Source organism: Durotheca rogersii, assembly GCF_024521655.1.
Source record: "Durotheca rogersii strain YMJ 92031201 chromosome Unknown GGS23scaffold_8, whole genome shotgun sequence".
In the NCBI taxonomy this organism is placed as follows: Eukaryota; Fungi; Ascomycota; class Sordariomycetes; order Xylariales; family Xylariaceae; genus Durotheca; species Durotheca rogersii.
This window is the reverse complement of record NW_026251239.1, coordinates 175,923-195,030: the sequence shown is the minus strand read 5'-3', so window position 1 is coordinate 195,030 and position 19,108 is coordinate 175,923. Positions and strand designations below refer to the sequence as shown.

Below are 19,108 nucleotides of genomic sequence, written 5' to 3'. Positions count from 1 at the left end.
TCTTGGGAGTTTACGATCTGCTTCGGGGCCTGCTATCTTTTTCCAGGACCTCCTTTTTTTTTGCCCTTGTGTAGTCCCTCGCGCTGTGCTCCACGTATCTATTCGCGCCGCCACACGTGGCCGCTTGGGTTAATACCTACCTACGATTACAGCGTGTCTAGCGTTAGGAGACGAGTTCCCGCTCATGAAAAAAGAGCACTGCTTCCTCATACACCGTTTCGTCAGGTCCTCCATCATAGGGACGGGCACCCAGATCGGCCAACTCAGCCTCTTCTTCCCCTTCGTCCCCAGCCCTCTCTCTCTAGCAGCGGACGTAGACTTCGGACCCCCTGCGCAGACGGCCATATCCCACGGGAAACACTAGCGAGCGCGCGAGCGCAGGATGAACTCGCTAACGGCCGCTCTGTAGTTGTGGCGTCGCGTAGAGGTCGCTAGTCAACCTGCGGGAAGAGCCGTGGGAGGCGCTGCTGCTGTGACAGCGAACGTGGAGTAACACCGTAGGAGAGAGCTAACGGGACCGGTAGAGGAGCCGTCGGTGTTGGTCGTGGGAGAGACACGCAGGGAAGAGGAGGATGTAGGTATTCGAGAGGCAGTCGCATCGCCTAGTCTGGCAGTCCGCGTCCGCATGTCTTGTAGAGACTTGATAACCTGCTTCACGATGAGCAGGGGGTGTCTAGCGACGTACCGAGTGCCATAAGCTTGGCACCGAGGGCCTTGGTCCCTGATGCTATGGCTCTTACCACCGCTATTACTACTACGGAACGGCGAGGCATGCTCGAACGCGAACCTTGCCTCGCCATCACATAAAACGAATAAAGGGGCGTTGATGGTGGGATCGAAAGTCGCTCTGTTTATTCTGCATACTAGACTAAAGGAGGAGGCTAGGCTGTCGGACAGTCCTCACATGCTGGGAGCTGAAGTTTCCAGGAGTGCCTGTCACCGAGCTCATAAACAACGAAGTAATAATACCGATGCAATCTCATGGCCGACTTCCTCCCTAAGAACGCCCTAACTCCTGCGCAGGGCTCCCCCCGCTAACCTACCTGGAGTTGGGGCACTGAACACGCCCCTACCGCGAAGTCGAGAGAAATTGGTACCTAGGCAAATGTTAGTCGGCGATGGTTAAATAGGACTGGAGGCTTCTTTTGCCCACCTACCTCGTCTCTTTTCTCGCTCTAATACCCCCCCCCCCCCCCCCAAGTCCTACAGACGATGAATACGGCGCGGGCCTCTCTCGCAATCTGGGTACGGTGATGGTGAATAGCAAATCGTTAGCGGCTGGCACGACCTGGGCGTAGCCATTCCGATGGAAACCGAACGACAGAAGCAAGGCCCGAGCCGCAACGTAAAACGACAATTAATAACAAGAAGCCGCCTCGGATTGGCATCTCGAGAGATGGGGAGAGTTGGGTCTGCCACAAACGACGGCTCTAGAAGAGGTCGGGCTGAAAGGACACGGCGAAGTCAAGGGTGTCCTCGACGACCTTCACGTCTACCTCCTGCCTGTTGTCGCGAAAGACCTTGCGCACCCTGCCGGCGTACTTCTCGGCCATGCGCTGGAGCGTGGCGCACTGCGGTTCGTTGTAGCGGCGCACCGCCGCGTGGTAGGGGTTCATGCGGATAGCGCCGGCGAAGTAGGGGTTCGTGCGGAGAGCGCCGGCGGACCGGTCGATGGCCATGAAGCCAAGCTCGTCAACGTCGCCGGGGCAGCTGGGGATCGGCATCCAAGGACACGGCGCGCAGATGTATAGTGTCTTCAGTGCACACAGCTGGCGGAGCACCATCTTGTCCGCCTGCGCCAGCGACCGGTTGTTCGGGATGTTAATAACCAACTGACGGATGTGTCGGCACTAGTGACCATCGTCGAGCTGCTTGGGCGCCTGGCTGTTGATCCGCGGGTACATGAAGCGCAGATGGCCCGGCATCTCGGACCACGAATGGAAGAAGAAAAAGTCCTTGTGGAAGTTGACCCGGGCGAAGGGCGAGCGGAGCGGCCTCCCTATCACGTTGTAGTCGTACGAGACATTGCGCAGCTCGTACCAGCTGTCCGCGCTGGCCACCTCTCCCGTCAGGCGGATCTTGATATCCATGGGGTCCACCGCCTCGCCCGGGGTCAGAAGTGGCCTCGGGTCTAGGAAGGCTCTCGTGGCCATGGCGCCCTTAGACATGTCGTAGGCAGCGTAACGGCGCTTTCCGTCACTGTCGGTGAACATGTAGTGGCGGATGATGGGTTGGGACGCCCGCCAGAGGTCCCAGATCATCAGTTGAAGCTCCATGGGCAGCTTCGAGAAGAGGTGGAAGCGATCCAAGATTTTTTGCTGCTGGACCGCTCCGCTCTGGGATGGCCGCTGTCAAGAGGCTATCGTCAGCACGCTGCCATTCTAGGTACAAACTGCTGCGTCGGGTAGGTGGATGATAGGTAGACGTATACGTACAATCAAATTTCCGGAGGGCATCTTAGCGGGCAGGGACTGGTTGATGTTTGTCGAGATGTCTGCACAAGCACAGCCTGTGCAAAGCCGATATGTTGGTGGCTTTGTTGGTGAAAAGGAGAGAGAAGAGAGAAGTGGAATGTGTTGGTTGGACCTGATAATAGTACTGAGGTTGAGAGTGCGGTTAGGAGAGAGGAAAGGATTTTCCCTTCTCGGTTTCCGGATGGGTTGTTATAAATTTAAGAAAGTTGGGTTTGGGTTGATGTGGGCGAGTTAAACATTAGGTGACTAGGGAAGAATACAGTTGTGAGAATTCTCAAGGCAACCAACCAACCTCGTGAATACCGGAACTTGATGCCTCATGTGGCCGCAACATCGGGCCCCGGGGCACCCACCACCGTGCGGTTACCGTGTGCATTTCTCCGTATGCTCGTCGGCTGCGGGCAAAATAAACAAACAGACTGGTCAGGATGCTAGAATTTCTCTTGTTCCGTTCGGATATATGTTTGTACGCGAGGGACGGACGCAGTAGAATTCCGTGTTGTCTTCAAAAAGTATCGGGGATTGTGTTGAAAGAAAACAACCAGCCAGGGCTGGAGGAGGAAAGGAGGGAGTGTCAAAAATCCTTCTAAATACCTAGTTCAACTTCGGCCATCTTGTCAATATCTATCTTCTATCGACTCCTTTCTGTATTACAAGACATTTGGCCCATCTTCATCGCGGCCATTAATTTCCGGGACGCGTACGAATAGCGATAACACAAACATAGCAACACAGGTGAGCGAGACGCCGAGGTAGGGTAAACCGATCCACCCGCCGCCCCATCGCATGCCCAGGGTGAAAAGTGCCGCCAGAGCAGGCATAGCCCACACATTGCTGACAACATCTAGGAGGGACATGAGAGTGAACAACCTCGATCTATGCTCGGGATCAACATGCAGCGCGGCAATGCTCTTGATAAAACTTGCAGACCCGGATCCGAGAGACATGACGACGAGACCGGCGACGAAGACGGGCAGCGACGGAGAGATGCTGAGGATAAAAGTGCCTGCTACGTACGCAGCGTAGGACCAACGGACCAGAACCAAGTCCCGGCGGTTCTCGTTCGGTGCGCGTAGCCAACTGGGCAGCGACGGTCGGACTATTAGGTTAGAGATGCACGGAACTATCAGTAGGACCACGACTATGTGGGCAACACCATAGATGGATTGGACGTAGCCGGTCTGTTCTAAGGGGATCTGATAACGTTTCGAGATGAATTGCACCATAAATTGAAAGGTGCATACGATCACCGGGAGCGACAGGAGACAGATGGCGAGAACCAGGGATATTGAAGGTAACCGTACGATAGACAGGGTGTCTCGAGCCTGGGCGATGCTTTCGCGTGCGCGCGCTCGGATGGTGAAGGGCTGGGACTCGGTGCCGTCAACGTGCGGACTCCGGCGGAAAGTCTCCGGTATGAAGACGACGAGTGCGGTGGACACGGCCCAGAGGACGAGGGTAAGTAGCATGACGGGCCAGGGGCCAGTCGAGGACATCATCGCCGACGACAGCGCGGGCGAGATGAGATTCCCGACCAGGCTCGTGACGTGAACACGCATGAAGCTGATGGACCTGAACGGCGCGATCAGCACGAGAGTCGGAAACGATACCGGCCAGAGCAGGAAATCTATGCGTAATTACCTGTTAGACTCTGGCACGAGATCGGTGAGAATGCTATATATACAAGCATTCATGACCGGACTACCCCCGAGCAAGTAGGCAACGGCGGAGAACCAGATGGACCGCGCAGGCAAGATGTCGGAAAACCAGGCGAGCACGGTCATCATCAGGATAGAGAGTGCGATGCCTGAGGCACTCGAGATGTACACCGGCTTGCGGCCGACGCTACGACGCGTAGGTAATAGTGGTTAGCTCAGTAGAACGCAGTGGGGGGGGAGGGGGGGAGAGACTAGGCTGAGGGACTCGATCTCACCGGTCGGCCACGATACCCCAAGGCATGGCCACGAGGCAGCTAATGACGGAATTGAGGGACTCGAGGACGGCAAGAAGGTATGCTAGCCTGGACTGGACGATGTCATTCTTGCAGTCTCCGGCGTCGAAGGGCGTGGTGTCCCGAAGATCGTCGTAGTACTGACGACACAGGATATTCTCGTATATCTTGGTGATGGGAATCTGATAGAGGGCGCCGGCGGAGGAAACGAGGAAGATTATGAAATAGAAGAGGCCGATGATGGCGGGCTTCGTGCTGTACGGCGTCGAGGCGCTAATGCTGCCGCGGGAGAGGGACGGGGCCCTAGACGGCCCCGAATGGCCGGACTTGCCAGGCGATGCGGGGGCGTCCGGCCCAACTAGCGGAGTACGCTCGGTGGCGGGCGCGGAGACCACATCGTCGCCGGCGTCTTCTCGGCTCATATTGGCAGTCGACGTCGGCTTGGAGTTTTGTTTGGGTGGTATTTCGAATCAGGGGAGCACATGGGGGAGGGGGAGTAGGAGAAGAAGAGAGAGAAGCGTCAGCAAGAAGGGATCCCGAGTGACACTCGGGTCAAACCCGTATTACCACCTCAGATGGCAGTAACAGGAAAAAGCAGCAGCGGTATTGTTGGCAGCTTCCCCCCCTTGTTCCCTCCTTCGCACTCGTAGGTACCTCTACCGAGCAAGGGAGGTACCCGATTGGGTGCTCGCGGTCCCTTTCCCACGCAACCTCGCCGGCTAGGGTACATGCCCAAGGGGTTCTCTCTACTTACCATTCTCCTGCTGTATGAGTGTCTTCCTGTCGCCGTCGCGCCTGCCTGATGTGCACGTATGCGCGCATGCAGTCATTGTGATGGTCCTTCGCCCTGGTACCTGCTCATAGGTACTTCTTCACGGTATAAAGTGGCATCTCACCACTGTAAGATTAGGTACCTAAGGTAGCCCTAAAGGGGGCAAGTAGCTGACCCGGCGCCCCTGCCCAGGCGGCCCTTGGCGTTTTGCGAGTGCCGGCAGGATCGGATCGCTCTCGTTCCTAACCCGAGCCGGAAGTACAGACACTTACATAGGTAGGTATGTAGGTACCTGCACGCATTGATCTCAAGCAGGTTAGGTACTTAGATACCTAGGTCCCTAAGGACCTCAGTAGGTACCTAACCTGCCTGACCTAAGGCTACTTTACTGATCGACTTGACTGATTGATCCCGATGATGATGATGATGGTGATGATGCCGGGCAACAACACGGAGGCATTGCTCAACAGCCAGTGCGATTCCCATATTGCTCCCCGACCTGGAGTTGACTATAGGAGCCCCCGGTACGTAATCATGTCCCCTGCCTGAATCCTCACGGACCTCCTTGTCGCCACGAACTTCCATGTGAAGCGCGTCGTGTCGCGTCGCCTTGTCGCCGACAGGTGATCAGCCTACAGTCTAACATGCCTATAATTATCCTTTCGGGGCTTGCGCTTTCCTGCCGGCTAACCACCTCGACGACTTTTACATCCACCCCGACCAGGTCAAAGTCGCCCACCAGTCGGTAAGCAGGCAGCACGCATACCGGAGAGCTCGCCCGCGCCCTAGCTAGGTGGGCGGCCGACGAAGCTATCGAAAACACAGGTAGCAGCCACCACCATCACCATCACCGTCCTGATCTAGCCGGCAAGCGAGTTGAGGCCAGCACTGTTGCTGCACCAAACCGTACGGCTACCTCCTCCCCCCGGTGCCGGCTGCTCCTCTGGCAGATCGAAGGCGCGGTGCGCGACGAGTGCGAGTACGCGGGGACGCTGCCGTGCCCAGACAACGCGCGACCCCTTCAGCTACGCCTCGATCCCGCGCTGCCTCCCTCGACATGGCCGACGATACACACTCGTACGCTCTTTCGGGAGGGTCTCATAACTGCTACCGCTCGAGGTAAGCCGTCCTATCACAATCGATCTTGAGGACAGGACCAGGCGAAATCTAAGCCTATTGGAGGCATACACGCGCCAGCGGCCTGGGAGAGTCTTGTAGTAGTAATCTCCGGTAAAAAAGGGGAAGTTGGTAAGACCGTCACCACACTCCCGTGTGGTGACGGTCGGTTGGTTCTGAGTTTGGACGACGCGTTCGGCTATTCAGAAGCGATTCCTCGGGGCCTAAGTTTATAAACATTTGTCAGATTGCCACAAATCTGACAACTCTGGTGTTTCCTTGCAGACTCCTTGGGGCTGATGTCGAAACTGCGATCTCAGAGTGCAACAGGTCGTGTCGTGTAATGCCACAGACACCCGAGCCTCCACGGTGCCTATCGCGGTTCGGTCAACCCCCGTTTCAGCGTCTCTTAAACCGGAAGTACCTTACATGGAAACGTACAGCATCCTGCCTAGAATACCTCATACTCGCCGGCTAGGCACACGTCTACGCCTAACTTCCAGTAGGGGATCCTTGAAGTACGTCTGACCTGTCGTGGCCGATGCCCCTTTTTCAGTTAGCCAGCCCTGGTGAAGCACCACAACAAGCCTCTGGGTACGAGAGGAAAAGAGCGGTTCACGGAAATACCAATCTCTTCTTTTGGGCCTATAACCTTGTCGATTTCCTCTCTGTCCCTTTGATTAGATACCAGCATGAGCAGGCCGGCAACAACCGCGACAGCATGGGGCGAGCTGCGGCCGGCCTCCTAAGCCGGCGGGGTCTTATCGGTGCTCCTAGCCACGTCCTCCCACGCCTCGCAGATCTTCAGCGTGTCCTCGCACTTGGCCTTGATGCGCAGCCACCCGTCGGTGCCGAGCGGGACGCGCAGCGGCACCTCCCGGCCCGCCGCTGCGCCCGTCCCCTTGACGAGGTCGATCATGCGGTCGACCGCCTTGTCGGCGTCGCCGGGCTCGTGGCCGATGACGCCGGCCGCGTAGGCTCGGCTGCTGGCCTGAAAGGCCCCGTAGTCGGCGGCGTTGCGCAGCGGCGCGAAGCTGATCTTGCGGAACGCGTGCGTCCCGAAGTAGCCCGGCTCCACGAGCAGCACCCTGATCCCCGGCGCCACGAGGGCGAGCTCCTTCGCGAGGCACTCGGCCATGCCTAGAGGAGAGAAAGTGGGGGGAGTCATTATCGCTGTTCTAGTTTGCAGGGCTGAGGAGTCGATGCTGCGAGGATCCAACGTACCCTCGAGGGCGAACTTCGACGCGCAGTAGCCCGAAGCGCCGGGGTCCGCGTGCCACGCTGCTTGCGAACTCATGTAGAATAAGGTGCTGTGGCCCTTGGCGCGCATTTTGGGGAGGACGGCTTGGGTGATGTGAAAGGGGCAGAAGAAGTTGGTCTTCATCACGTCCTCCAGCTCCTTCGGGCTATGCGCCGTGGATGTTAAGCAACGTTGCACATCATGTATGGGCTCGTCACGTAGGTAGGGGCACCCCTCACCTGAGCTCCTCGACGGCACCGTTTAGGATGTACCCGGCGTTGTTGATGACGACGTCGATGCCCTCCGGGTACAAGCCCCAGGCATGCTCCACCTTGGCCTTGATAACTTAACCGAGGAGGCCTTCCGAGAGATAGATGAACAGGTATGGATGCAAGGCTACACAAGACGGAAGACCACACTGCTATATTTATAGGTACACCATATCGCCATTCTCCGCTGGATAGTGCTGATCGCCACCCCGCGGTTCACAGAGTTCCCTTCTGATGTAATCCGCCCGCCCTTCAACTCGTCCCCAGCAACGTGTCGGACCATGGCTGATCCTGGATCAGGAAGCAGCAAAAACCGCAAGCCATAGGCTAGATGAGGCCACTGGGATGCGCAACCGACCTTGAACTCCGCAAGTCCGGCAGCAAGTAGATAGAAGTGAATTGTTTACGGCGGAGCATCAGCCTCGATCTTTGCTGCCTGTAGCCAGGACATCGTGTCTCGCCGGCTTGGGCCTTCATCAAACGAATAGCGCCGTAGCTGATATAGTACTACCGTCTCACGGCGACTTGGAAAGCTTCGCCTTTTTTGGGAGCCATGTCTGCTTGGTGAGGGTCAGGGATGGATGCGTCGCCGCTTGTGCTCGAGATGGGCTTGAATAGGGTTACGCATGGCGGGGCACTAGCCCCGGCACATGAATGGTTTCTAATAGGTGCATCATCACCATCATTTCTCGTCTGGGTTTCGAACGCCGAAAGATAATAATAAAAATCGCCATGTCACTTAGTATTCGTCGCCTTCGGACCCTGGGGACGGCTCATCTACTGCCGATTCCAAGTTATTAGCAAAGTCGGTTTCTCCGAGCTCAACCCCGGCCGCAAGCTTTGCTTCCGTGCTGTGGTGCAGCAACCGCCTCTCCAGCTTGGAGAGGCAGCAGATGAACTGAAGGTGCGCGTAACTCAGAAGCCTATCCTTCGATTCTGCCAGGGCCCTCCTTACAACATATTGCGCGCTGTTGAAGCCTGGCGAGAACGTACGAATTAACAGTAAAGGCCCATGTTGTCAAATAGTCTTAAAGGGCCGTCCCCGGCCTGAAACTCCGGGCCTCACGTGATGGATCTAGCTCAAGCTTGAGCGCCGGAAACGCACTACGGCTAACTAGGTATTCAACTGTTCGGCTGCTTGGGCTAGAATCTCTATTGAATCTAGGAATCGAGGCGTACTTCGCTCCTTTCGGGCATGTAGGCCAATCCCGACAACCGGAGAAGACACGGAAAACGATACAGCAACTGTGAGATGCCTTAAGAACGTCTGTGTGTGAGATCCGTCGGTCATGGAAGCGAATACTTGGGCGTATATCCTATACGTGGCAGCGGATGGCAGCTTTTATCACGAGAAGCAATACTCTCATGACTCACGCGTCCGGCCGTTTTGTAGTTATATACATCACCGAGAGATGTCCTCGTTGACAAATTACCGAAACGACAAGACCTGTCGGTGTCGAGCTACGGGAAACTTGGTTCCCTGAACGCGCCCCAGAAACGCAGGGAGTTCGTGCAGAATACGACGGCGCCCCATACTCCCTGTCCGCCAGCGTAGCATCGGCTACCCACTCCCCCCCTCGAGGGGGGCATCGCCAGCATTTCTTGGTACCCAGAGCGGTCCCATTGATGGGACATTTCCCCCTTCCACCCTCCACCCCCCCCCTTCTCTCTCTGCGATCTGCATGCAGCCGGCCGGCCGGCGGGCCAGGAAAACCCGGCGTGATATCAGCCCAGCCAGCCAGCAAATTGGTGTTTAGCCGCCCCTATAAACGTGGCGCGACTTAGCCGGCGCGAAGAAGAGAACGGAGGAGGGGGGGGGGGGGCACGCGCAGAACCGCCAGGACCGGGGTGCGAGGTCCAAGGAAGACGAGCGAGAAAAGCAGAGGCGGGGAGGCGCTGCACGTTGTTGGCTGCCTAGCATCGGCGCTGTTGTCTCAACAGAGCAGCTCGGAGAATAAAGCAAGAAGACGCATGATGGTGGTGCTCTAAGCGACCCGCTCGCCGCCCGCACGCGGCCGCGTGCTCCGGTTGGCGCGCTTGCTCGCCCTGCCGTCCCCGGCTGGGAAGCGTGGAGAGAAGGTCTCGACTCGCGACGGCAGATCGCAATCAATTACGGGTGATGTCCGCCGAGGAATCCGGTTCGAGATTGCCTCTCTCTCCACCGCGGGTGGAAGCATTCATCTATGTAATATACCCTTGCGCCCCCCCTCTACCCCCCGGAGCTGTCCTATCGCCTATATTTATACCTACGTAGGGGCACGGGTTTCTCCCCGCCCTCTGCCGCTGAGCAGCATGTAGGTCGGCGATCTCGCATGCACATCTCGGTTACCTGCCTGCGTCCAACCTATATGAGGTAAGTAGGTCGGCAGATTGTGAGCTCACCTCAAGGTTATATACATACACACCTAGGTCTACACGACAGAAGCGCAAAGATGCATCCTCTGCGCGCGCTTCTCCTTGGGGCGCTTGCCTCCCTCGCGGAGGCGACCCTGCAGATCGTTCCCGGCGCGACTTGGACTACTGTGCGTCCTCCACCCCCCTCTCTAGGCTCCAGGTGGCCATCTACCACGGCCACCAGAAGAATCCTACCTACGTGAACAACGCCCCCCCCCTCTCTGACCTCGTGGAACCAGTCAAACAACGAGCACCTGCAGGCCCACGGCCCGGGCGTCATCAAGGTCGACTCGACGTACTACCTGATCGGCGAGGACAAGACCAACGGCAGCGCGTTCCAGAACGTCAACTGCTACTCGTCGCAGAACCTGGTCGAGTGGACGTACGAGGGCGCGCTGCTGTCGCGCACGGCGGAGGCGGGCGACCTCGGGCCGAACCGGGTGGTGGAGCGGCCCAAGGTGGTGTACAACGCGCGGACGCGGCAGTACGTGCTGTACCTGCACATCGACAGCAGCAACTACGGCGAGGCCAAGGTGGGCGTGGCGACGGGGACGTCGGTGTGCGGCACGTACGCGTACCGGGGGTCCTTCCGGCCGCAGGGCCGCCAGAGCCGCGACATGGGGCTCTTCGTCGACGACGACGGCGCCGGCTACCTGCTGACCGAGGACCGCGAGAGCGGGCTGCGCATCCTGCGCCTCGCCGACGACTACCTCTCCGTCGCCGCCGACACCCACCTCTGGAGCGACAGCATCGAGTCCCCCGCCCTCGTCCGCCTCGCCGGCCGCTACTACGTCTTCGGCTCCAAGCTCACCGGCTGGGACCCCAACGACAACGTCTACAGCACCGCCACCGCCCTCGCCGGCCCCTGGTCCGCCTGGCAGACTTTCGCCGCCGCCGGCTCCAAGACGTACACCTCGCAGACCAGCTTCGTCCTGCCCGTCGGCGGCGACGCCAACGGCTCCGCCCCCACCGGCGCCCTCTACCTCGGCGACCGCTGGGTCAGCCGCAACCTGATGGCGTCGACGTACGTGTGGCTGCCGCTCCGGATCGCGGGCGCCACCGTGAGCCTGGACGACGCCGAGTCGTGGGTGCCGGACCTGGGCGCGGCGTCGGGCGCGCGCGCCAAGCCCGCCGAGACGAGCTACGAGGGCGAGGCGGCCGCGTACGGCGGCGGCGCGCGCGACGTGCAGTGCGGCGCGTGCTCGGGCGGCGTCGCGGCCGGGTACCTGGGCGGCCCGGCCGCGGCCGCGGGAACGGTGACCTTCACCGGCGTGCGCAGCGACGCCGACGCGCGCACCACGGTGCGCGTGCGCTACGCCAACGGCGACTCCGCGCCGCGCTATGCCCGCGTCCGCGTCAACGGCGGCGCCCCCGCCACCCTCGCCTTCCTCCCCACCGCCGGCGCCGTCAGCGCGAGCACCCTCCACGCCGACCTCCGCGCCGGCGCCCAGAACGAGATCGTGTTCGAAGGCGTCGGCGACGGCCGCTGGGGCCCTGACATCGACCGCCTCATCGTGCCGGTGCAGTGAGGGCCGAGGAGCGGGGGCGAGCTTACGCAAAGGGTGTATCTAGGTACGTGGCTGCTTCGCCGACGGAGGGGAGGTGTCGAGGATGGGTTGGGGAGAAGGGGGTGTAGAGAGAGAGAGAGAGAGAGAGCACTTACACCATCTGCTTGTGTGCCTCGGTCTGCCGGAGATCAATCTGAATATAGGTAGTAGGCGGTTTTTGACACAATCGAATACGACGGCGATACTGATGTGGCTCTCGTCGGGATGCATTCCCCAGCAACGGGAGGCTGTTTTCGTTAACTTCATGAATCTGCGCCTGTGCCTCTTGTCTGCGCCTGCGTGTCACGATGGTGGCTACGCTACATATCCGCAGTCCGCACATACATACATATATAGTGTATATATGTCAACTGAGTGAGCGATCGGTCTCTTACAATTCAACACCACTCCTCCCCCCACCGCCATCACCACTGCGTAATAAAAATAAAACAATAAATAGCTCGCAGGTACAGCAGGATTCCTTCGAAAAAATAGCGTAATGACAACTCTGCCGCCGGACCAGCCGAAGTTCACCAAACAGCTAAGTAAAGCAAGCGGGAAACAGGAACTCGTGTGAGCGTGTGGAGAACGCCCGTCCATCCTATCCCGTTCCATTCCTGTCCCATCCACCCTCTCCCCTCCCCCCTTTCGCTCTCGATCTTCCTCCCGTCTGATAAACGAAAGAAGAAGGCCCTGGAGACCTCGACGATTAAGACGAACCGTCTTCCGCCTCTGTCTTCCCTTCCACGCGAACGGGGACCTCCGACAAGTCGGGTCTGCATTCGAATCACATACGTAATCGCAAGTCGCAAGAGGCCCTCGCCTCTCCTTCGGTGTTGTCGCTCGCTCGCCGACTACCCGGTCCTACCGAATAGGTAGATGTGGCCAGAGACTGACAGTTGTTATTCCGGGCCACCAACTCCGTCGAGAAAAAACCACGCCACATACCCGCGCGCGCGCCTGTCATGGTATACCACGATTACTATTAGGGAGTGGAAACGGAAAGGAAAGGAAAAAGAAGTACTAGGGAAGCCACCAAATGACTCCCTGCATATAATAAAGAGATTCATGATTACGGCCTGGGAAACTGGGCATGATGTTTTTGATAGGGATCGCTCGGTCTAGCCTAACCCGCCGAGAGACGAGGGTCCCAGTAAGATAGATTGTTCGTATGAGTCGTGAGAAGTATGGGTTGACAGGTAATTAAAGTCTCCGCAGTCCGCCTCCAACAGTAAAACAAACACCTCCGTGTGCGCGCCAGCCAAGGCGGTGAAAGCACACGAGCCATACCCGGAGTCGATGTTATGACTTGGGCAATCAAATGAAATTGGTATCACGTCGTAATCAGCCGTAAACGCCGCGCCAAGTCCTAGAAACGAAGGTGCCGCAAATTGCTCGGTAACGAGCCGCAAAGGCCCGGGGTATGTCAATAAGATGCTGCCGGTTCGTGATCACCAGCCTTTCTTCCTGGCAAAGCGTTTGTTTAATAAGGCCAACACCTTGGTGACGTTGAACTGGACGTATTCGAGATCCAGATCGTCTTGGTTGTCCTTCTGCATCTCCAACAGGTCGTCGAGCTTGAGATCGAGTTCCAAAAGGCCACGGTTGCGCCCTACGCAAGATTAGCTGGGGGATGATGTGATGTGCGCGAACCCTGACTTACCTTTGTAGTGCAGGGAGATTACAAAAGTCCCCGGAAGCGGGCTGGTGAAGTTGAAGTAGATGTTCGCTCTTCTATTATCAGGAACATTGCTCTTTTGGATCACGCCCTCCTTCTCTAGTTGCTGATGGGTGAATTTGTAGGGCCCAAGCACTTGCTGTTTCTGCTGCTTCCGCCGTGTGCCCTCGGACTGGCTCCGCACGTTGTGGAGATAGCTCTTATACGTCTCAAGCTGGCCGTTGAGGTAAGAATTATGATCCCGAATCGTCTTGTACACCTCCTCGAGCTTTTCCGTCTCGGCGATGACGCCGTCCTTGAGGGAACCTAGGTGCTGCAATTCTTGCTCGACCTCATCCCTCAGGAGGCTGAACTGGTCCGATTTGTCGATTACTTTCATCTCCTGCAGTTGGCTAAGCAATTCCATCGCCCGGATTCCCTTGCGCACCATGACCGCGTCGTTCCTTGACGTGGCTGCTGCGTCGGCAATTCTTTCCAGGCGCAGCGGTCTTCGAGCGACCGAGCTGTTCGCGGGTATAGAGCGCATGACCTGGACGAATATGGACTTGGCCTCCATGAAGAAGATCTCCTCCTGAGTGATGTCTAGAGCGGCGGTTAGGTCGTCTATCGCGGTTTCCCAGCGGCTAAACAGTGGCAGGTTGATGGCGCGATTCTCCTTCCGCGGTACCTGCTGAGGCGCGTGGCCCAGCTCTGATATAATTTGTGACAAGTGCGAGTTCTCGTCCTTGCACAGTTCTCCCGTGTGCTTTTCGATCAAGCCGTGCATGGCATATATCTCGTTCAGCGTTATGGAGAGCTCGAGATCCTTCTTCGAAAGGGCGACGTAGTTATCCATCTCGAGGCTCTCGTAGAAGTCCTGAACTTCGCAGAGGTCAAGCATGAACTTGTTGACGCGGTCCTTATTCTGCTGGATAAACGGCTGCAGCTTCGCCATGTAGGGCTCCTTCGCATAGGAGGGCTTGTTAGCTAGGTTCTGAAGCATCTTCGCAACCAGGGTAAGCGTCCGCCGCGGCCGGTCCGAAGGCACTCCATCGATGAGCATGTAGGACTTGGGCGTGACTATAGCGGGGTTGATGAAGCGCAGGAAGAAAAAGCCGCCGATTAGTGTGCAGATAACCTGGTCGTTCGCGTCGGGATACTTTCGCTTGGTCAAACTCCGGATCTGCTTGCATATCCATCGAATACCGTATGGGGCCTCCTCGAGCCCGTCAATGATCGTGCTTAGGAACCCATTCGCGATCTCGGTGAGCATCGTCAAACGCGGCTCAATGATAGCTTGCACTTGCATGTTTTCGGCTGCTTGCTCGCCCGTGATACCCCTAGGGAGCGATGGTGGGAGACCGCCGGTATCTTCCTCGATCTGCTCACACATTCGTTCGTAGACTTTCAACGGATTGATCTCGAGATCCAGATCGGTCAGCTCGATCAAGCTGTTTATTCTATGGGCCAACACCGATCGCAAGAAGCTCTGCCCCGGTCCACGGCGAGTGTAGGTGGTCATCATACGAGAGACTGGCGTGTTGGCTCGGAGAAGGGACGAGTACTCGGGAGTCGTATCGAATTGATAGGTTAGGACGGACTACGCATCGACGAGATTAGTCAGCAGCTAGGCGAAACCACTTCTTGAACGAAGAGGAGGAAACAATCGTACCTGAAACATGGTTAATAGGAGGTGCTCTTCACGACTCTCGTACTGATTCCCGTAGATGGTGAACATGACGGTCTGCAGCAGAGAGTCGATCTCGGACATGGATACAAGACGACACAGATGAGCGATATGCCTCGGCTCGGACTGCAGGAGAAACATGAGATTGCCGTATTTCTGAGTCTTGTCATCGTTCGGAAATGCGCCCTCTTGCAATTCGGTGGCGTCTTCGAGATGACTTGCTACTTCGTTTTGCTAATTGCGGTGTCAGCTGGGAAATCATAACCGCCGTGGAGAAATCCCACAAACCTCTTCCAACGCCATGCGATTCTGGATAAGCAGGGCAATGCGAGAGTCGAGGTATCGGACGTCCTTTTCGAGCACGAAGTTCTTTTTGGACTGCGAGGAGATCTTGGATTTTAGCTCGCGAAGTATCTTTTGCGCTGTAAAAATTCACCGTATGTTAGCATCAATTTCGAAGCCGGGAAAGACTCATGCGGCACAGCGCCGTCCCACCTTTAGCTAGGTCGTCTTCGATCTCGAGGTCCGACTCGTTGGCCGACATGGACAGGTACAGCGCGGACATGGAGTACCGCTTGGATTGGCGCGCGGAGCGCGACCCTTCGTAGGAAGACATGGTGTTCTGGCGGGAGATGGGTTGAAAGGATGACGACGAGGCTGTGGATGCCCTCGATGGTGTTTGCAGCATAACGGACATGTTCGGCAGCAGACACCGCCCTAGAAAAGTCGACGGGGTCCCGAGTCTTTAACTGCTGCTCCTTAGACCATCAATATCGACTGCAGTATCGGGCTGGGGATGACGGTGGACGGGGGGGACCATTCCACTCTTGCCAATGCAGGACAATGCAAGCCTATACGTAGTGCGCAATTGGTAAAGTCCTGTTTATTCAATACAGATCGCGCACGGAGGGGGTCGTTTCGTGAATGATGACAACTTGCAGCCTATCCAGCTTCAATTGGCCATGTGTAGTCCAAATTCAAGGGAAGCGTTATACAAGGGGGCCGTCTCGTCGTCGGTTCGTGCCTAGCAGGTTTGTGTTAATGCGGTAAGATTTATTTATTTAGTGGTCTGCGCGGACGTGTTTGTCGAGCCAGGACGCCAAGTCGATCGGGGCTGGTCGGGATCGCGGTTGGCACAACGGGCCAGCGGAGCGCCAGTGTCGATATGGTTAAACCGGAACACAGCCTGGGGCGGTCGAAACCTGGTGAGGCGACGACTCGGGTCCCGGAAGGGAGAGCAGATACTTTCGGTCGTTCGAATCAATTAATAGGAGAGCGACACGGGAGAGGTGGGCGTATATGGTTAGTTATATGGCCCAAGGCCGGCGTCGTCGGCCACGAGGCAGGATCAAAGACGGACGGGCCAAAAGGCTGACGGAAATGGCTGTGGCGATAACCAATTGGGGGGGCTCAGGGAAGAGGCACTCAAGGTAAACTGTACCGTTAGAATCGTCAATGCTCGCTCGGCCAGTAGATGAAGGTGTGATGGCGCAGGGCGTGCGGGCGGTTGCGTGCAAGGGCGACGAGAAGGGCGGCGCGGCGTTGCGCTCCGACGAGGAGAAGACGGGGGGGGGGGAGTAGGAAGAAGAGGAGGGCCAGGAGGGCAGGGTGTGGTAGAAAGGCAGGTCGCACGCAGATGGGGCGGGCCGTTGTCGAGACACAGGCTCGCGCGAGCTTGTCGTGCTGGACGCACGGAACTGATTGGAGATCGAGTGGACTTACTAGAACAAAGAGGGGTCGGCGCTCACGACTGGGCTACGACAAGGGCGCGCAAGGCGGTCGGGCGTGGGACGTGTGGTGCAGCGCGTGTGTGATGCGAGAGAGGTGTGTGTGGTGTAGGCGGATATCAGACTGCGGCGTCGACGACGGCTGGCGAGGGTCGCCGAGAGAGAGGCAGAGAGGGTAGGGATCGTGGGAAGGGGTAAAAGGAAGGGTGTTCGGTGCTGGGACGTGTTGGATGTGTGGGCGTGCCGGAATGGCAGATACTAACGAGCCCGGTCAGTGAGAGAAATGGACGGACACAGCGAGAGACTAAGCCAAAGTCGAGTCGCGGCGAGAAGAGGGGAAGAGAGGGCAAAATGGGTCAGGAAAACGGGCTGACTGTGTGTGTGTATGTACGCGTAGATAGACAGCGAGATGCTCACGGAAAATGGGGGGGGGAGGAAATAATACACCTGGACTGGGGGGGATGAACGGGTTCGGCCACTTTCTTGGCGCTTGCGATAAACTCGGGGCTTCGCTTGGTGGATTTTCTGCTTAACGTACTAGGGTTTCTCTCCAGGGGTCGGGGCCAGTGGACGTGACGGGAACACCAGGGGCAAATGCCTGGCCGCTTCAGGTACGCATGCGTATACCGGGGGCGGAGGGCGTGTATGCACATATGCCTATATACATCCTACGCATGTGAAAAGGCAAGGGGGGGTTGATGGAAGGTCGCATGGATGGAGAGGGGGAGGAGGAGGTACCTACGAGGCAGAGAGGTGGGAAGGTAGCGTGCCTCTAGGTACCCAAATGCTGGAAGAAGGGCCGGAGCTATAGCGATTAAACCGCAAGCGGGATGGAATCAGAAGCGGGAGCCCTCATCGGGCTAGCGAAGCAATAGTGCTCAAGCGGGCGGAGGATGGCAATACCTAGTAATAACGACAATAATAATAACAAGAACAAGAACGAGGGTACCTCAAGGCTGGCAGGCTGGCAGACAGACAAGACAGACAGGCAGACAGACAGACAGACAGACAGACAGACAGGGGCAACTAGCCCAGAGAAGCAACGGCTAACCCCCAAAACGCATCTATAAAAGGTCGATCGATCTATATGTGGTGAGAGGTATATGAGTACGAGCAGGCGTGCAGGCTTGAATCGAGGTTCATAGCTAGCTACCTACCTACCTACTTGGGATATCCGTCCTCCTCCTCACCGGCAAGAATGGAAGCAGAGAAAAGACCTACCGATATCAGATATCGACTATGGCGGCAGGTTGAGGCAGGCAAGGCAAGTATGCAACGCACATACTACGCAGTATATGGGTGGGCGTAGATAGGAGACGTCTTGGAAAGCGGGGGGGGTGCAGGGTCGAGAGAGACGGGATAATGGGGACAGCAAGAGGACAGATTGGACAGGTGAACAGATAGGCGCCAACAACGGCAAGTCGAATAAGATAGGATGCCGTCGAGTTACGTCGACTGGGTATGTAACAGAGGCAGCCTAGGCAAGGCGATGGTCGATAGGGCCAGAGTGAAGAGACGGACGGACGGCTTTGCACCGCATCTTTACTTGGACTTTAAATGCGTCGAGAAGAAACGAACCGAAAAAAAAAGAGAAAGAAAAAGATTTAAAAATAAACAGATAAAATAAATAAATATAGGAAAGGTAGATGAGGCTCAATATTGAGGACCTCGATCTACAATTTTTTTTTTCTTTTTCTTTTTTCGCTTTTTCTTCCCTCGTCGTCTTCTCTTTTCTTTTCGGTGAAGGGAAGGCCCTGGGAGGGTAGCATTTTAAATGGTATGCGGTGCAACGGATGCCACTGGGCCAGGGGGGTTTCTCGCCTGTCTCTCTCTATCTCTCTCTCTCTGGCTCTGCCTTTGGCGGTCAAGCAATTCAACGCCATTCGACGGGTCGCACAGTCGCAATCACAAAATATGGACATCCATGGATGGTACCTCAAAGGCAATTCCCGCAAAGAATATGCATATAGGTAACCTTCCCCGTAGGTTCCTTACCTAAAAGGGGCAGGATTGTATGTACATATTTTCGGTTAGTAAATTTCGTAGCAGTACGGATTGCAGTTAATATATTACCCAGGTACCTGTATAGGTATACATGTGTGTATATAACGTATGCATACAAAGGAGGTCGTAAATATATCAGCACATAAATGTTTCAATAGGGTCAATCGATCATTCCACGCTAGACCCGTCTGCGTGCGACGTACCTGGGTATCAGGCATGTATGGATCATAATGTACTGCTTGTGCCATTCGCCACCTTTCTAGGCGAGAT

The 19,108-nt window shown here is 56.8% G+C and overlaps 5 protein-coding genes across 5 annotated transcripts; 1 reads left to right on the top strand and 4 right to left on the bottom strand.

The window, feature by feature from the left end:
* Nucleotides 1–1,202: 1,202 nt before the first annotated feature.
* On the bottom strand, nucleotides 1,203–2,697 carry GGS23DRAFT_564674 (uncharacterized protein). The gene is made up of 2 exons (XM_051516161.1): nucleotides 2,436–2,697; nucleotides 1,203–2,348 (listed from the first exon to the last, which is right to left on the bottom strand). The coding sequence occupies exons 1-2, from the start codon at nucleotides 2,454–2,456 to the stop codon at nucleotides 1,851–1,853; spliced, it is 519 nt and encodes a 172-aa protein (XP_051372340.1). The 5' UTR covers nucleotides 2,457–2,697; the 3' UTR covers nucleotides 1,203–1,850.
* A 28-nt stretch (nucleotides 2,698–2,725) lies between these two features.
* On the bottom strand, nucleotides 2,726–5,108 carry GGS23DRAFT_564672 (MFS general substrate transporter). Its single transcript, XM_051516160.1, has 3 exons — nucleotides 4,408–5,108; nucleotides 4,116–4,319; nucleotides 2,726–4,046 (listed from the first exon to the last, which is right to left on the bottom strand). Exons 1-3 carry the CDS (start codon nucleotides 4,845–4,847, stop codon nucleotides 3,125–3,127), a joined length of 1,566 nt encoding a protein of 521 aa, XP_051372339.1. The 5' UTR covers nucleotides 4,848–5,108; the 3' UTR covers nucleotides 2,726–3,124.
* A 1,950-nt stretch (nucleotides 5,109–7,058) lies between these two features.
* Nucleotides 7,059–8,105, bottom strand: GGS23DRAFT_604674 (uncharacterized protein; the record flags this gene model as incomplete). The annotated part of the gene is made up of 4 exons (XM_051519636.1): nucleotides 7,059–7,453; nucleotides 7,538–7,719; nucleotides 7,793–7,898; nucleotides 7,991–8,105. 4 exons carry the CDS (start codon nucleotides 8,103–8,105, stop codon nucleotides 7,059–7,061), a joined length of 798 nt encoding a protein of 265 aa, XP_051372338.1.
* A 2,149-nt stretch (nucleotides 8,106–10,254) lies between these two features.
* Nucleotides 10,255–11,745, top strand: GGS23DRAFT_596134 (carbohydrate-binding module family 35 protein; the record flags this gene model as incomplete). The annotated part of the gene is made up of 2 exons (XM_051518436.1): nucleotides 10,255–10,344; nucleotides 10,456–11,745. The coding sequence occupies 2 exons, from the start codon at nucleotides 10,255–10,257 to the stop codon at nucleotides 11,743–11,745; spliced, it is 1,380 nt and encodes a 459-aa protein (XP_051372337.1).
* A 1,387-nt stretch (nucleotides 11,746–13,132) lies between these two features.
* Nucleotides 13,133–16,038, bottom strand: GGS23DRAFT_507074 (GTPase). Its single transcript, XM_051514518.1, has 5 exons — nucleotides 15,603–16,038; nucleotides 15,396–15,529; nucleotides 15,093–15,341; nucleotides 13,427–15,020; nucleotides 13,133–13,375 (listed from the first exon to the last, which is right to left on the bottom strand). Exons 1-5 carry the CDS (start codon nucleotides 15,802–15,804, stop codon nucleotides 13,215–13,217), a joined length of 2,340 nt encoding a protein of 779 aa, XP_051372336.1. The 5' UTR covers nucleotides 15,805–16,038; the 3' UTR covers nucleotides 13,133–13,214.
* Nucleotides 16,039–19,108: the final 3,070 nt, after the last annotated feature.

Coding starts and splice junctions, on each gene's coding strand:
- GGS23DRAFT_564674 (XM_051516161.1), bottom strand. CDS start 2,456: ATGCCCTCCGGAAATTTGATT. Junction 2,349..2,435: donor TGCCCTCCGGAAATTTGATT/GTACGTATACGT, acceptor GCCTCTTGACAG/CGGCCATCCCAGAGCGGAGC.
- GGS23DRAFT_564672 (XM_051516160.1), bottom strand. CDS start 4,847: ATGAGCCGAGAAGACGCCGGCGACGATGTGGTCTCCGCGCCCGCCACC. Junction 4,320..4,407: donor TGGGGTATCGTGGCCGACCG/GTGAGATCGAGT, acceptor TACGCGTCGTAG/CGTCGGCCGCAAGCCGGTGT. Junction 4,047..4,115: donor CTCGTGCCAGAGTCTAACAG/GTAATTACGCAT, acceptor CGCGCCGTTCAG/GTCCATCAGCTTCATGCGTG.
- GGS23DRAFT_507074 (XM_051514518.1), bottom strand. CDS start 15,804: ATGTCCGTTATGCTGCAAACACCATCGAGGGCATCCACAGCCTCGTCG. Junction 15,530..15,602: donor CGAAGACGACCTAGCTAAAG/GTGGGACGGCGC, acceptor GAATTTTTACAG/CGCAAAAGATACTTCGCGAG. Junction 15,021..15,092: donor TCCTATTAACCATGTTTCAG/GTACGATTGTTT, acceptor GTCGATGCGTAG/TCCGTCCTAACCTATCAATT.